Source organism: Bombus terrestris, chromosome 13 (assembly GCF_910591885.1).
Source record: "Bombus terrestris chromosome 13, iyBomTerr1.2, whole genome shotgun sequence".
Taxonomy (NCBI): Eukaryota; Metazoa; Arthropoda; class Insecta; order Hymenoptera; family Apidae; genus Bombus; species Bombus terrestris.
The window spans coordinates 4,192,230-4,209,449 of NC_063281.1; the positions used below are offsets into that span (position 1 = coordinate 4,192,230).

The 17,220-nt window shown below is 29.9% G+C and overlaps 1 protein-coding gene across 2 annotated transcripts in view; it reads right to left on the bottom strand.

Moving 5' to 3' along the window:
• Positions 1-1,379: 1,379 nt before the first annotated feature.
• LOC100649920 overlaps positions 1,380-17,220 on the bottom strand; it is a 69,853-nt gene continuing 54,012 nt past the window's right edge. The window contains exons 5-8 of one of the 2 annotated variants that reach the window (XM_012321303.3): positions 14,753-15,997; positions 12,595-12,787; positions 9,582-9,830; positions 1,380-8,393 (exon numbers count right to left, since the gene is read on the bottom strand). In XM_012321303.3, the coding sequence (XP_012176693.1) occupies positions 8,259-8,393; positions 9,582-9,830; positions 12,595-12,787; positions 14,753-15,997 (1,822 nt within the window). In that variant the 3' untranslated portion in view covers positions 1,380-8,258. Of the gene's footprint in view, positions 8,394-9,581; positions 9,831-12,594; positions 12,788-14,752; positions 15,998-17,220 lie in introns of those variants that run through there. The other variant, XM_012321305.3, reaches the window with a different exon arrangement.

A 17,220-nucleotide genomic window follows, 5' to 3' on the forward strand; every position in this document is an offset into this window, starting at 1 on the left:
CTTGAGATGCTACTAAATGTAGTCGAACGCTATCTTCCATGAATCACAGATATTTTCCACATAAATTACTGATCACTGCACATCACAATATTCACATATATACACATGAAATAAAAAATGAAAAAACCGAAAGAAACTGCAAAAAAATTGTTTAATCTCATATATCTGCATATAAAGCCAAGAAGAAAAGCAAATTACGAAGTATCTTGTCCGAAAATGATTATTTATACTTCTGGAGAGAATCTCAAACGTTCAAACTCGATTTTTAGTATCTTACAAAATTCTTAAAGTATTCGATGACCGAAAATAGTAACATTAACACATGTTAACTTAATTGATAAAAATTTCCGGGCTAACCGTAAATATTAACTTAATTCTGCGTATAATGTGAGTCAAACTTGTAAAAGTTGTTTCCATAGGAAAACACCTTTTTTAATTAAGGGCAAGGATGTTACGTATTCACAATTTCAAATCATTTGGGGCAAACGCTGCATAGGGTTAATTATAAGAATAAATATAGTTACCATCTAGTCATGAACATTGCCACGGCAAACATTAATTGTACAACCGTAACGAAGGAAAGAAACTGATGACGAATTTACTTATTAGTGATGGCCAGAATCACTCGCCAATTTGATATTTATTTCTGTTGCTACGTGAGAAGACATTAGTAAAGTATGAAACGCTCGTCTTGCTCTACGATAACCTTCAATGAGATTAATTTGTATTTGTCACTAGTAATTTGTGATTTTTGATTGGATATGACAAAAATTATAATTTATTATTTTTTAATCGGAAGAGATACACGACGAGACTGATAGGTAGATTAATACAAGCATTCAAAAAGTCCGGACATATTGTTTGTCAAATGTTTCTTTGGTAATATTAACATTAATTTTGTTCTTGTAAAGTTTAGTTTGTTGTTCAATTTATCGGTAATTTAAAACCTCTATATAACTTAAATACAAGTCTATTGATTTTATATTACATTTTGTTATTATTACGGGCACCCGAATTCGTTTCAAAATCCTTTTTTCTCAACATACGTGGCCGCAACAATATAAATGTAAAGTAAACTAAATTTCATAAAAATGTAAATCATTGAAATATTAATCTTTATGTAAAGGTTAAAAAGCTTTTAATAAAATAATACACACACACAGTTATTGCAAACTAAATATTTATTCCCACCCCACATCATCCATAAAACTATACTTTTATATTTGTGATGCTATCTTAAAAAATTATATTGATATTGATCCAAAAATGTATATGTATTTCACGGTTTTTGATAAACTTTAAATGAGCTTTAATTCTTGCATTCCATTTACCAAAATTTTGTTAATTGTGTATCCATGCAGAATATGTAATATAAAACATTTTATGCAATATATGTTTTTATTTACAATAAATAAATTACATTTTTTTATCAGTAGGTCAACAGAGTCACAGAATCAGGAAGAAAACTGACGGCGACACTAGCAAAATGTTGGCATTCTTACATTTCATAAAAGCTGATATTACATGTTTGTACATATATGTATATCTTATAAAATCTTAATGCGGTCCCATTGCATTATGATATTCATCAACAGAAGCTTGATCAACTTTGATTAAAATTTATTTTCTCTAATAAATTGTTTACGCTTTAAGTATATTATAATTGTAGGAACTAATTACAAGAGTGTAAGATGAATGTTTTCACATGAGTACAATTTAGCTAGATTATGTACTGGAAAAAAATGTTTATAAAATATTAGTTTGCCAACTGTTTGCAAGTGTTTGCAACTGTCAACACCCATTATAAAATTTCAATCATTTGTAAAAAGACATAGATTGTGTCAGAAATTCTTTAAATAAAGTGATAGATAATAAATTTTGGAAGAATTTCCTTGTAAAACACAATTTGGTCAAAAATAATCCACAAATTGTAGGTTTGATCCTGCTTGTTCTTCATTTTTCAATATCATCATTTTTTAATACTGAGTTTGGAAGGAGCCAAGCCAACTTCTTACAGGAGTTATACATATAGTAACAATATACAGACCAAAGTATGTTATCACTTATAACACTTCTTTCTAGGGTTTTACTAAACTAAATAGTGTTATTAAGCAGAATATTACGCAGAATCGACTTATTCTTCAGTGTATAGATTAGTAAATTTTACAATTATTATTTTTAAAGAAAGGGGAAACTACAATTATTATGAAAGTTTTAGCATTTATAGTAAGCTTTTTATGTAACAGTAACGTTACTTGCTTGTTAATGATACAAAAATTGGAAGATTTTTAGAACTTATTCATTATTAGGAGATATTAGGACCTTCCTCCAAAACGTTTTCTTGAAATTTCATTCCCTTCGGAATTTATAAGTAATTGCATTAATATAAAGCAATATATTACTCTGATCCTTTCACCTGGAATATATATTATATTTCGAGAAACATAGTTTTAAGACAATAATATGATAGCTTGTGTGCATGTTGAAACAAATCAGTTAATTTCTGTTGTAATATTCTGATATAATAACCTTAACGATATACTAGTTATAAGTGATAAATGCCTTGTGCATGTTAAAGAATATTGCATGTACTAAGTACTTTAAAATTCTCTGTTTGTTGTATGCTATACTTCATATCCTACATTGTTTTAAAGTAACGTTTACATCAATTTTTTCACGTAATAGGTATTTAATTAAACACGTTAGCAAACTTGGATTTCTCACATATAAAATTCATAAAAATTTTTTGTTTGCATATTAACAAAAAATAGATTTACATAAATATATATATAAATCATCTAAAAATATTTTCAAATAACACTAGAAAAAATATGTTGTTTAACATATTTATAATGTTCTTTCCGAATAGAATACTTATCTTACATCAAATTTTTTCATTTAGTGCAGCATAAATGATGAAAAGTATAGATATTTATGATTCCCTAGGTCTAAATTAATGGATTTGATATGTAAAGGACTTTTTGTTGTTTAAAATACTTCATATTTTTACAAAAAACAATTATTTCGAAAATATATTGACAATAATATTTTGAAAGAACTATCTTAGTAATCACATGTGAGATAGTTTAGAGATAAATATTACATTGTATGAAATTTGGCTTCAGCTGCATTCCAAAATATGTTTTCTCCATGAAATCTTCCTTCTAATATTTTTTTATCAAATATTATTTTCAATGCAAAAGTTATTTTTTGTTTATCATATTATTTCTTCCAAAATATAAACATCGTTGGCTTGGCATTGTGGACATACATACATGCACGCTTTAGAAATTCATACATGATTTAGTTGGTATTCATTAGAATGGATATACACCAAATGCTATATTGATCTATGCTACATTGATATTGTTTGGCGACATTTCAAATGGACCTCATGTACATGATTGTGCGGTCATTCGTCTCCTATTGTCTCAAGCACACATAGGTACAAATTGTGATAATCGATATCTGATTATGCAGTAGGAAAGACAAGTAGTGCTTGAGTGACATGTTAATAAAACTGGGCTCTGCATATTATGTTAATAGTTATAAGATAGAATAGCTATCGCTTGTGGAAGGTATGTTACTTTTTAAATACCTTAAGCAAAATCAGAAAATCGGTTACCCAGAGTTCAATAATGATGATCTAGCCTGCAACATTTCATTAAATTAAATCAAACTTATTAAAATATGCATATTAATTTTACTAGCTATTAAACAGAGTTAGAAATTACACAAATCATTACCATATCAATAATTGTTATAATTTCAACATTCATATATATAGTCTTTATTTTTAAATTTATTGAATTGACAATTCAAATATCTTTAGTTAAGTGTATGCCTGTGTATAATTTCCTTTAAAGTTCAAATTAATCTTTTATTTTTTATTTTAAGTATTTTATTGTACTATCCAATTTATCATTTTAAACTTTAGTTCTTACGATGTTATTATAAGGTGAAAAAATTTAATTTTTGTTTATACTGATACATGTATATTATTTACTTAGCATTATATGAATATTTAACAAGAATTTGAATATATGTCTGCAACTATGAAAATTTAATAAAATCAATAAATATATTTTTGTTACAAATAATTAATGGTAATAAAAAATGATTTCAAATAAAAGCTTGGAACATAATTATGATGATAAATATGTATTTATGAGAAAAGTTAAAATGTTTTACCTAACTCTGTTTTAAAGGTGCAGAATATTTATAAATTTCAGAAATAATAGAGGAATAAAAGATATCTATAAATGAAGATCGCTAAAATTATAATTTGTGGGTAATCCGAATAACCGATTCTGTTCCCAATTATAAATTTCTTACAATTACATACAGTGAAGACTATAATAGGATTTCATTATATTATACATAAATATATACAAACACATCTTCTCTTATATCAACAATAATTCTCATAATTGATCATACTAATATCATATATATAATCATATATATGATTCATCTATCAATAATTAGATATAATATTAATTTTTAATATTAGAATACTCTTCAATGTTGAACGCAACAGTTGCACTTTACATACAGAATCACATACCAGTCCATTGCACCTCATGCTGACACAATACTACTGTATATAAATATTATATCTTTTACTAGATAAGAACTATACCTTTACAGGTTTACTCACCATCACTAGTCGAAGGAAACTTTATAGAGATTTAAACCAGAATTTCTAACTTATGTTTTGGTTTTAAGGTATAATAATTAAGAAGGATAACTTTTTAGTAATAAATTACTACCATTTTTACGAATGATGTAAATTATAATTTTCTACTTTAAAATAAATAGGAGTTTTTCAGTCTGAGCTCTTATTATTAGTGGTGTTATGTGATCCATATAAGTATACAAAATGAGCACTATATATGATGATATTCTATTTATTTGAGTTTCTTATTATAGTTAACATTTACTTTCAAACACTTATTAAACACATAATAAAGAGTGAAATATATATTATATTGTAAATTATGTCACATTAAGAATTCTGTAAAAAATATACGAGGAAAAGAACTATAAATTGATGTTTGTCTCAGAGGTTGTAGTGTACAATCAGAGTTGTATCATATTATTGTTTAGAAATATGTCATGTTTTTAGGATACGTTAGTATTAAAAAGCAAAATGAAAGCAGGAGTTTTGTACACATAAAATAAATCAGAAATATTTCGTACGTACATAAATAATCTTAGAACATAAACTGAAAGAATAAATATAATATGTAAATAAAAATGAATAAATTTTTGTTTCTATATAGATGCATGTCATTTGTTTTATACGTATCTAACACAGTTATATAGGAATATGCTAAAATAATATACTAAATTATTCAATTGATAAGTGAATATAAAGCTCAAAGAAAGAAGACAAATAGACAAACAAGGCTTCATAAAATAATGAATTTATATCAATGTTTGAATCAATAAAAGGAAACAGTGTTAAGAGATCTCATACTATGAGATACACATTTAGCAAATTTCAAAATTGTTAATGTTAAGGTTTAAATAATCCGGCTTAACTATTTTTCATTCTATAAACTTCGTAACAAATAATGAAAATAGCTTCTCCCCATATTTAAAACTATTTTAGAAGAAAAGTTTATAGAGGTTAAAATATGTTCGTAAAAACTTAAATAAACGTTTTGAATAAGAAATGTTTAATCAAAAAATCAAGAAGTTAATTCTTCTTTCATCTGTATTGTATTATTCTGATCTGATTTTAAATGTAATCATAATATATAATATTCATGTTGTTATATAAATATTGTAAATAATACCAAATATGTTCTTCAGTTTTTTAAAAATGTGAGTGACAATGAAAAAGCTGTTATGTGAACCATTATAAGAATACAAACAACGCTCACTAAACATAGGTTTGCATTTCTTATTATCAATGAGTTAGAATATCCGCTTTACTCTGTGATTGTATCTTCATGTATGTACCAAAATTTTAAAACAGAATTTTAATGGTTTATCTGTTATGCCATCTGAGAAGAGATTTTTCTAATCATAGAATTAAATGATATATTGAAATTATAATATTATAAGTTTCTATATAAATATTTGGCACATTATTGTTTTACTTGTACTCGTCACCCATTGGGAATTTTTTATTTGTTTTATAATAAGTGCACTTATTTCAATATAAATTTAAATTATATATATACAATACTTTATCTAAATTTAGTTTTCTGACATGAAATATTACATGTAGAAGTTTGTAACTATCAATATGCCAGTATATATCAATAAAAAATATAGTAATATCATAGTACGATATCAAATCAATTTAATGTTTCCTTCATTTTTGGGAATGGCATTTAGATAAACCATTATACTTTCAATAACTTTTTAGTACATTTTGTATGACATATTTGATTATAAATCTGTACAATATATTTAATGTTATATTATGTACATACACGTATGACTATGTTAAATACAGATGACTTGGTTATTTGTGTACGCTTAAAAAATTATTTTTAAAAGACTGAAGCAAAATAAAATGAATAATGCTACCTGTTTAAAATGGAAATACTACATTTTAATTTAAATCTATAAAGAAAAAGTGTATAGTTCTACACACATACTTCATACAAATGTACAGAAAATTTCTTGTCCACCGAACAGCAGATATCATTTATTCTAATCTTTTTACTTATTACGACAAATGATACAAAAAGCAAACTCTAATGAGGAAAGTATATAATATTCAATTAGAAAAGATTTTCTTATTGAACAGATAATTAAAAATACACATATTGTTATTTTAGGAAGTAGTATCGATAAAAATGTTCAAAACATAAAAAAATCACTCTTTTGATGATGTGATTAGCTACACAGCAAATTTTGTTTATTAGAGTATCAAAAATAACAAAATTGTATTGTTAAGTATTCAATATTTTTGCTTTCAATTTCCGAAGTCAATTAATTTTTAACGTGTATTTAACTGCTTTATATTGCAAGGTGTGCGTCTATTATACAGAGTGAGATAGTAGTATAACTGAAACTGAAAGAATAAGGAATATGTTACGAAAAATAAAAGAGATACAATTGATTTTAGAAATTGCTTGAATACACAAATAATTAATCCTTCTACAGCTTCTGTTTGCTATACGTGGGCACGTACAAAAATCACGAGCTTGAATGGCTGACAACATTGGTAGAAAAGCAAAAAGAAGAACCCGGATTTGTAAAAAGATTCGTTATATTACCAAACTACATCATCGTGTATCTTCGGTGATCGGAAATCTCTGATTGAAATCTAAATAACCGAGAAAATTATGTCGTATAAAACAATTAGTAACGGAATAGGACAGTAACTAACCTCAATCTATGTCCGATGAATTCACAAAATAAATTTTTCTGAAAACGAAGTCTCGGATTAGAAATTTCATAGCATGTTTTTTATTTATCTCTTCACATATAATTCCCTCTTTTATCTTTGTACTATAGTACTATTCTGTTTGTACTCTGTATACTTCGACACATTAAATAAATACACATTAAATAAATCAGAGTTTCATTATAATAGTAATTTTTTTCGATAATTTTTTGTTGTACATTACCATATTGTAGAATTTGTTTTTAATGTAATTAAATCACTTTTTTGGCATCTTGGAAGAAAATTGCTGCAATGTTTCATCACAATAACAAACGCTATTAACTTGGTTAATGAAAATCTCTCTTGAAAAATTTCCTTCGAAAGGTGATGGTATTTTGTTATTACAGCTATATTTTGTCTGTTACGGCAACGAATTCTTTGAAATTTCACCGCAGATTGTCTATAGTTCGCTGCATTATTTTGGCACTACATACGTGTCTTCGATTGTTTGTCTATTGTGATTGTGATCTGTCTTGACTACGAGTTCATCTGTAATTCATATCTGAGTATTCTCTTTCTCTCTACACTTGGGTATGTTCAAGCCCCCATCCCCTTGGGTATTTGTACTAGAATCTGATTTGATATTATGTTCAACAAAGCAATGTAACTCATTCTTATAATTCGTTCATAGTAAACACTGTGCAAACTTGGCACTTATATGATTGTATATCTTCGTCCGGCTTTGTATCCTCTATGGAAAACGTAGGTTAATTCTGGCTTTCTTCCGCGCCGTCCTCGTGCTTCTGTCGATTAAACTAAGAATTCCCAAGGTGGACACCGGACTTTGGATATTCGTTTGCAATTGGCACATGATACATGGATCGATACATATTCGCGGTTGTCACTTTCACGCATGCTGTAGAATAGGCTCACCCTCATCGGACGAAGTCTCACCACCGCTGATCACTTGACTTGGAATTGTTTCAGGCTCCCATTGACCTATTTTTGTAGGATCTTTTTCACAAAGTCTTTGAGCCAGCATCTGTTAAAACAGAGTAGTGTCAATTTTAGAGATAATTAACTAGTTGTTGCTCGCGACTTTGTTCTCGTAAAACGCGGGTAATTGATATTCTTTTTATTTATTTTTTGATATTATAATGCCTTTACATAAGCTATATTTTTAGTTTTATTAAAACTAAAAAGGTTAATTATATTAACTCTAGGAACTTTCAAATCTGGGCAAACCGACATATAATTGCTCGTGAGCAAAAGCTTTCTCGCCCTAAATCTATACCCGCCTACCTACATTAATATTACAAAAAGTCCAAAAATATTTATTTGGCTCGAGGCAGAGGTGTTTCGGGATAATTGTGACTATATTTTATGTGTTTTATTTACGAGACGAAGCTAAGGGTCAATTCTGGTTCCGTAACAAAATCGATCGGTGGAAATACATATTCATATATTTACATAATTGCATAGTTTAGTCTGGTGACGGAATCGCCAAATCTAAGATCATTCGTGAAGAAATAGACGCGGAAGATCAGAGTATCGCACGAGGAACGTGAACAAGCGTCGAAATTAATAAGCTGAACTAACGAAGGATTGTGAACAAGGTTATTGATGACTTTACGTAAAAGAAGAATGTTAGCATATTCATCATTATATAGAGTACGGGGTCGTAGTTGTGGCGACGACTGTGAATTGGACAACAAGTGTGCATGATGAAAAGGAATTTGCGCAGTGTCGCATTTATGCTCACTATTCGGTTCCCCGAGAAATACGCATAATAAAATGTAGCCTGTGTCCATCCGGTGAAAATGTACTTTCCAACGGTTAAAGAATTGTGTAAATCGGTTGAACAATTTCTGAGATACCTCGAATGCATATAAAGAGATCCTCTCTCTTTATAATATTAATGTAGATAATTATTTCAAGTTATTGTATGTTTAGATGAAATGTAATTAATCAGTCTTTTATCGTTTATTTTGTCTATATACTCTAACGCGTTCCACATTTTCCTAATATATTTTTTACATTAAACATTTCTTTTTTATTTAAATTCAAATTTGCTATCTATACGTACAATAAGGATAATTTCATAATTGTACTATGAGAGTTTTTTGTTTTTAGCGAAATGCAAACTTTTACAAATTTTTTTACTGCATTAAATAAAATATTACATATAAATATGAAATTTTGGAGAATTTTTTAACGTATCTGAACTTACCTGAAGACTAGAAAGACTATTATCACAGTCGGTAGTATCAATATCATTCAAATTGACACCAGATCTTTCCATCTCAGCGTACGTTCCAAAGGGCAATTTTCCTAAACATTCTAATTTCATAATGTGCATTTTGCTACGCAAATGCTTCGCCAAGTGACCATGTATTCTGAATGCTATTTTGCAGTCTGTACATTTAAATGGCCTTGGATTGCTGGTGGTCGCTGCTCCGAACGTGGAAGTCATACTAACCTGTAATCAAACAAATTCGAAAATTCAGTTCACGTCTAAAGTATCGAAAAATATGCATGCATATCGCATTTAAACACGAGATTTGATGAACTCTAGAATTAGGAAAATTTCATTCTATCTTCTATCGTAACCAAACTCCGATAAATTCAGTTCACTGTGATCGTATACAACTTTTTTGCTTCTATGAGTTTAATCACCTTTAAACATTACCGTAAAACTTCGTTTCTTTCAGTCACATTCCATTAATTATTGCATTGATAATAATTAACTTTGTTCGATTCAAATATTGGATATATTATGGAAATGTAAAGAATGAATAACGATTCGAGTCAATATAAGGTACGCTCCTGAAATTAATATCGAATTATAAGAGAATAAGTTTTAAATTTGTCTGGAAATTTAACTGAATAAAAAATATATAAATAAAACGCGTTCTTCTTATTTATATCACATGATCACGTCAATTCATTTTAGAAAAACGGGTGCGACATACAGATGAAATTCTATGCGCACGATATATTTCAATATAAATATCGATGCCTTAAATTTCCAGTAATAGAATAATGAAAGAGGAGAAAAGCAAAAACAATCATAATCAGCACATCCGGGATTCTAATGTTAGTGGCTGTCAGAAGTTTGTATGGTTTTCCAAGCGTGATAATTTTAAGAATAAACACCTAGGAACAATAATTATTTTAATTTAAAAGTATTTACTCTGAATGAGGAAAAACTGTGCTTATTTATAATGCAAGTTCATTCTGAGCACGTAATTTTCCTCTAGCGAAAGTTATACCGCGTCTAACGCAGTTAGTCGTATATGTTTGTTTTACGACTCTCAACTTGATTTCAAATCAAACCAAATTCAGAAAACCTAAAAAGTTAATAACGTAGTCGAAAATTAACAATAAGTTAATAACGGAAGATTTGGAACAAAAAATAATTCAAGATAGTTATATAAATTAATAATGAAATAAATAGTAAAAATAAGAAAGATTATTAATTTATATTTTAATTTCTTTTTAGTATAGTGATTAGTTTAGTATAGTAAATATATACAATTTAGTATAGTAAATAGGAATATAATAATTTATCAGAAAATGGATTAGTATGATTTGTTGTTAGGAAAACAACTGTTTTATTTGATCAAAATTATTAATATTGAATACTTGTAGGATGAAAAGTGAAATAACAATTGCAATTATATTTAAACAATATTTCATAAACCTATAAAAATAGTTGAAGATTGTCTTTATAAAAGAGTTTCGAACCACGCTAATTTATGATTTGCTATGCGTCGAAGATACGTCCTAAAAAATGTTATTATATAATAAATAGAAAGATATGCATTTGAAAAAAAATCATCTTAAAATTTCCTTCATTATTGCAGAAAAACTCCGTAGGAACCTCTGTAGAAACAATTTTTGTATATCTTTATTGATTTACTAAATATTTAATCATTCTGATTGTAAGTTAACTCACTTATTGTACGCCGCACGTGCATGTGCACGTATTTTCACAGAGAACAGTAAATAATTCGCCCCTTAACCGTAAGATTTTATTCGTCTTTAATTTTATGAAATAAATTTACTTCGTCATGAGTAGATTTGTAAACGATTTGTAAACGATTTGTAAATCAGTCCAATATAGTATAATTGTAAGTTCAATTTATTACAATACGAAAAAATATAACGAATAAATAGAAGCTTTATATTTATTTCAGGCTGCGTTGCTGTACGAGGATTGTTTAAGGAAAGTATTCAACCATTCTGAATATGTATATCTCGAAAGCAGATTGTGTGAGTTTGATGTAACCAAACAACCATCTGAAACGAATATCACTATGTGTATGTGAACAGCCATTCTTAGCGAGGCCATTCAATATTCAATTGATAATGAAATATCGCTGAGTGAGTTTACGTTTTGTGTGCCTGTTGTTACATTTACAATGACTAAGCGAGTAAGTTTTACCATTTCAAATATCAGTTTCAACAAACAGAAGTTTGCACAAATGATAAAACACTATATCATCTACTTACGTCTGTTAATCCTTTTATGTCTCAGATTTGGCACTCTGTCATTTATAATCAACAGTCGAAAACTTACTCGCTTAAATGCGAGGATCACAAAAATATGAACTCACTGAATATCGTAACGTACATTGCCAATTGGATAACTACAGAAGAATTTACATATACACTGGAAGATTTGTTTCAAATAGTCGTTAAGTTATATCAATTTCATTCGGTTTCGAAATATTTAAAACGGCTGGGTATTTTTGAAATAATTCTTGCAACCAAGTATATTATAACGTAATCACTGTACCCGGTGGACGATCTTATAAATTTTCAACTAATACATATATGATATATGTAAATACTTGTGAGGGAGTTTTCAGTCGTAAGATTTAGATTTCTTCCATTTATTTTTGTTATTAAAAAATTGCTTATAAAGTAATAATTAAATAAATCACCATATACAATTTGAATCACATTTAACTGCTTCAATGGTAATATTCGTTTGTATCTCCTAGGAAAACCATACCAGCTGTTAACGACGCTCTATAAATTTACCGGTAGATAATCCCCGTATAACGCGTTCCTTTTAACGCGGGACGTGCCCCTACGTTATACAGGGATCCACTGTAATTATATTAACAATTAAAGGCCGAAAATCAAGTAATTAATCAAGTAATTAACTCGCGATCATTAGACAGTTTATTATCGTAAATGAAATATGTAATATTTAAATATAAAAAGTTGATTACCTTATTGTGATGAGAAACAGATCTTTCGTGCTTTGTCAAATGACCCTTGGTTCGAAAAGAAACCGCGCAACTTTCGCATCTAAATGGTCTCTCGAAGTAATGAATGTTGATATGCAACCGTAACTGACTAGGTTTGCTGAACACCTTGTTACAAATTCCACAGACGCTTCTCCCATCTTCAGTCACACTGTAACTACATTCAGTAGACTCAGTTCTTTCAACGAAAGCTGCTTTAGCATCGAATGTGCTAAAGGATTATCAACAAATCGAACATTTTATAATTCTACCACTTTCCTATAATCTTGAATTTCTATAAATTCTCACATTTTCCAAGTTGTATATAAACTGTTATGTTATTCTCTTCTTTATCTATTAATCGAGTGTAGGGAAATGGAACTAATTCCTTATTTGGATTATCAATATATATACTGCGGATAATAACTCTTTTTACAATGTATCGTTACAATTGTATTAAAAATGGATGAAAAACGAGGAATATCTGATAGTTTTATTAAACCTTACATATGTATTTTATTTTTCATTTATTTATCGTACTTCCTCCCGTTGTTATGTACGGGAACTTTATGCGTTTTGTTACTATTGATGTAATGCAAACATATAGTATCCAGAAATAGTGCAAGTAAAAAGAATGGCGATATTCCTTATTTTGTGCTCGATATTCTATGTTTTTAACTTATACGTCAAATCTTTAATGTTATTCTATGTGGATATCTATGCTTTGGAACTCTTTGCGATCTTGTTTGACAGGTCTGTCAATCCCTTATCATGAGCAAACGTAGTAGTGTCAAATGCGCTGGTCTTAATAGAACGAATTAATCCCATTTTATTAATGACTACCTCGGTGTACCAAAAATTCCGATTAACACGTTGATTGCCACGACACCCGTATTCGGGTGTCAGCAAAGTTTCTGGTCGGGCCACGTAACCCATATTCGAGTGTCGCTTATTTGACTACTTGCGAAGGATCGTCGTAGGTATTTGAAAAGATATTCCATAATAATAAAACTGTTGAATTGTTATAAAAGTAATACGAAAATGGTTTATTAAAAAATTATTTAGAATATAAAACTTTAAAGCATTCTATACATAACTGAGGTTGGTCGGGACAATTTGAACAATAAGTTGTTATTTCCTTCAAATTCTTTTGTGCCTTTGTTCGGTCCATTCGATGTCTTTTAATTGCATAACATAGTTTGCATGCGCACCTAATGCTTCTTTTTCCGAACGGCGATATTATGCCGACTCCGTCAAAGACAAGGATTTTTTGTATTTTCAGACAACTCTAATAATTTTGCAACTAATAATTGTCTAAATATTCTAATACTTATATTCTTTCTTGTTGCAATTTTGTAAACCGTCAAAGCGTTTACGACAGAAATTCCCAGAAGGAGTTGAATGCCAAGTTTTCTGTACCATTTCATCCCTTTTCTAATTGTGGTGGCATAAAAAACCATTTGGTCGGAATAATTTATACCACACTTTCCTTCATTATATTCAACAACAGCTAGTGGTTTTAATGTTGCGAACAAACGAAACGAAAGATTATTCTTGAGACCGTCATATGAGCGACTCGCATTACTAAAATATCGATGGGAGCACCTAGCAGAGAACGCTTGGTACTGCTGCACGCGTGGCCTGACGGAGATTTCTTTGAAAACACGCGTGGCAGTCAACGTGTTAAAAGACAATTCGATTAAATTATCCTATCATTATCCTGTACTAATCGTATTTTAAGTAAAAAAAATCATATTCATAACTTTTAATAAAATTTGAGATTTCTTTGTCTTTCAGTATTTGTATCGTACAATGATAAAATCAGATTAATTTCTTAACAATTCCTTATTAGACAAAGAAAGATGATTTGCAGCGTGAGTGTTAATTATTCCTAAATCTGACATCGTTGAGTTATCAATAATCACAACCGTTTATTTCTGACTAAATGACTTAATTTTCCATTTCATTTCAATTAGTCACTACTGGTCTTTATCACGTGAAAATACAAAACAGAAGTTAAGAAATACTTGAAGAATAGGTAATCGAAATGATTGTGGGTCATCGAATGATGCCAGTTAAAGTTAAGGAACTCGTGAAGTGTTATTACCACTCAATTAAAACTAACATGTGATGTATCGCTCACCTGACATAATTAGGTGCAGGTCCATTGGAGGGCTGCAAGAACTCGGCTTGTGGTTTAGTGGTTGCAGCGTTAGGCGAGGGCGATCTAAAACCGGGTCCACCGACAACCATTTTCCGCGCAACCGTATGTTTCATACTCTCTGCTATTTCTTTTTCTCTGTGAATCGATTCGATATCGAACGACCGTCGATCTATGACGATATTGTTCTGATAAATTTTCTCTCTGATTTCCATCTTGATATCTTCAGTGGTATGCTTCGATACGTGCTTAATCCTGGAATCTATCATAGTCATTTGCATCTTGCTAGGATCGTTATAAGTCGTTACTGGACTAGTCTCTAATTCAGCGTTTCTTGATTTCGGAGATGATTGTTCCGGGTAAATGTCCCTCTCTCTCGGTTGCTTTTCCATCTTCGTGTTTCCTACTCGGTATTGTTGTTTAATTTTACTATCCATTACGTGTCGTTCAGTGAGATATGCTTGTAACATATGCCCCTCGGCATCCGGTTTCCACTCTCTTCCTTGTATCGGTAGTCTTTCCATCGTTTGAACGATCGTTTGTAACAGTACCGGTTCCGAAACGGGAGTTAAAATATCTGCTGGCTTGGCTCTTTGCGGTATGGAAGAGGGCAACGGTTGAAGGGCTGGTTTCGTCGTGAGATCCATAGGCTGTGCCAAAGTATTTCGCGAGTCGGTATCGACTCCGTTCACCTCGATGTCGGAACTTTCTTTTTTCGATGATTGAATCACGGTCGTCCTCGATTCTTCCGGAGCGGTTCGGCTCGAGGGAAAATAGTATCGATGGGACAATTCGTTTCGAACGAGAGTAGTTTCTTGCGTGGTGACAGTTTGGCTGCTCAAGCAGACGTTGTTGCTTATCGCGGTAGATGATACGTTCGCGGACCTGGAGGTCGTTGGGAAAGTTAGAGTGTAAGGGTAAGTTGTCGGTCTTCCAGACGGTAGAAGCCCTGGAAATCTGTTTGTATTACGTTGCGATAGACTTAGCAAACTCTGTGCAGCTTCTTGCTCCTCGCTTCCGGATTCTTCACTCTCCTCTCCATCGCTTTCTTCCTCCTCTTCCGAGGATTCCTCGGTATTTCCACCTGCAGCCAACCGGGCGATAGCTTCTTTATCGATATTTTCATCACAGACCGTCGTAGGTACCGGAACAACGCCGAGCTCGACGCACTTCTTGTAATGAGCTTTCGACTTCATATGTTTCGTCAGGTTGCCTTTGGTTTTAAAGCTGCGCATGAAAGAAGAAATATTTGTAAATATTTATAACGTATAATTGTATAAGTTATAATATACAGAGTGATACACGTAACTAAAGCCACTACTACTAATAATACTGCAAATAATAACTTGAGCGTGTTGATTCGTCAGGAAGTATACGATACATATCACCTTCAACCTTTCTTAAATGAAACTCAAATTTTTCTTTATAACGAAAATTATGAATAACATTAAAAAAGAATAATAATATGTATTAAAATGGCTATTAAACGACTGTCAAAGAAATTCTGATAATTAACGCGCTAAAGTTTAAGTGAGTACTTGACTCGTATATGTAAATGTATCTATCATTATAAATAAAAATTTAACTTTTATCTGAAAAATCGAAGATGACTAAAATGTCTAAAAACAAAAGTGATAGAAGAAAATCGAATAGTTCGCTATTAATCCATGTAGCATTCATCCGAAAAAATTTTCGATAAAGTCGTTATTTTCAAAGTTATCGAAGCGATTCTAATTAAGTGTCTCGCTTTAAATAATATTTGGAACAATTCTAGTATAAATATCGATTTGTTAAAAATAGCATTTCGAGCATATAAAATAACATTTCATTTGAAATAACGATTTTGCTACAAAATTTCAAATTAAAATTCCCTGAAATAACAAAGTTATACCGTTCCAAGTCAGCCATGTATATTTGTATACACGTATGAACCGTAGCTAGTAGTTACGAGTGTTTTTCTCAGAATATTATTTCATGAAATAGTATCACAGAAATTATAAAAAGTGGTAAGCCGGTTTAATTTAAATTTTGCACAATTATTTCATATACAATCATGTAACGACTATCCTAAAATTTTTCTACAATTTTTGTTTAGTATTATATATACGTATTTTTAAAATGATAATTAAGAATTGCGAGAACAAACTGCGATTCTTTACAAGAAATAAATATTTCAAACAAGAAAGAGTGGATTAAATCCAATAATCTAATATCTTAATATTATTAAATGTTACTGTTAGGCGTAAGTATGCTGTCTTAAAAGATAAAAAGTTTACTTTAAAATCATTTACTTTCATCGGAAAGCATGTCGAAAGCATTCATGATTTTAAAATCTCAGTTCGTTTGACATTGTGCAATAACAGTTTTGATAAAGCTTTCGCATCGTAATCCTCATTATCGCTTCTAATACCATACACATATGCAGAAATATTAGAATTAATAAAGCAGAT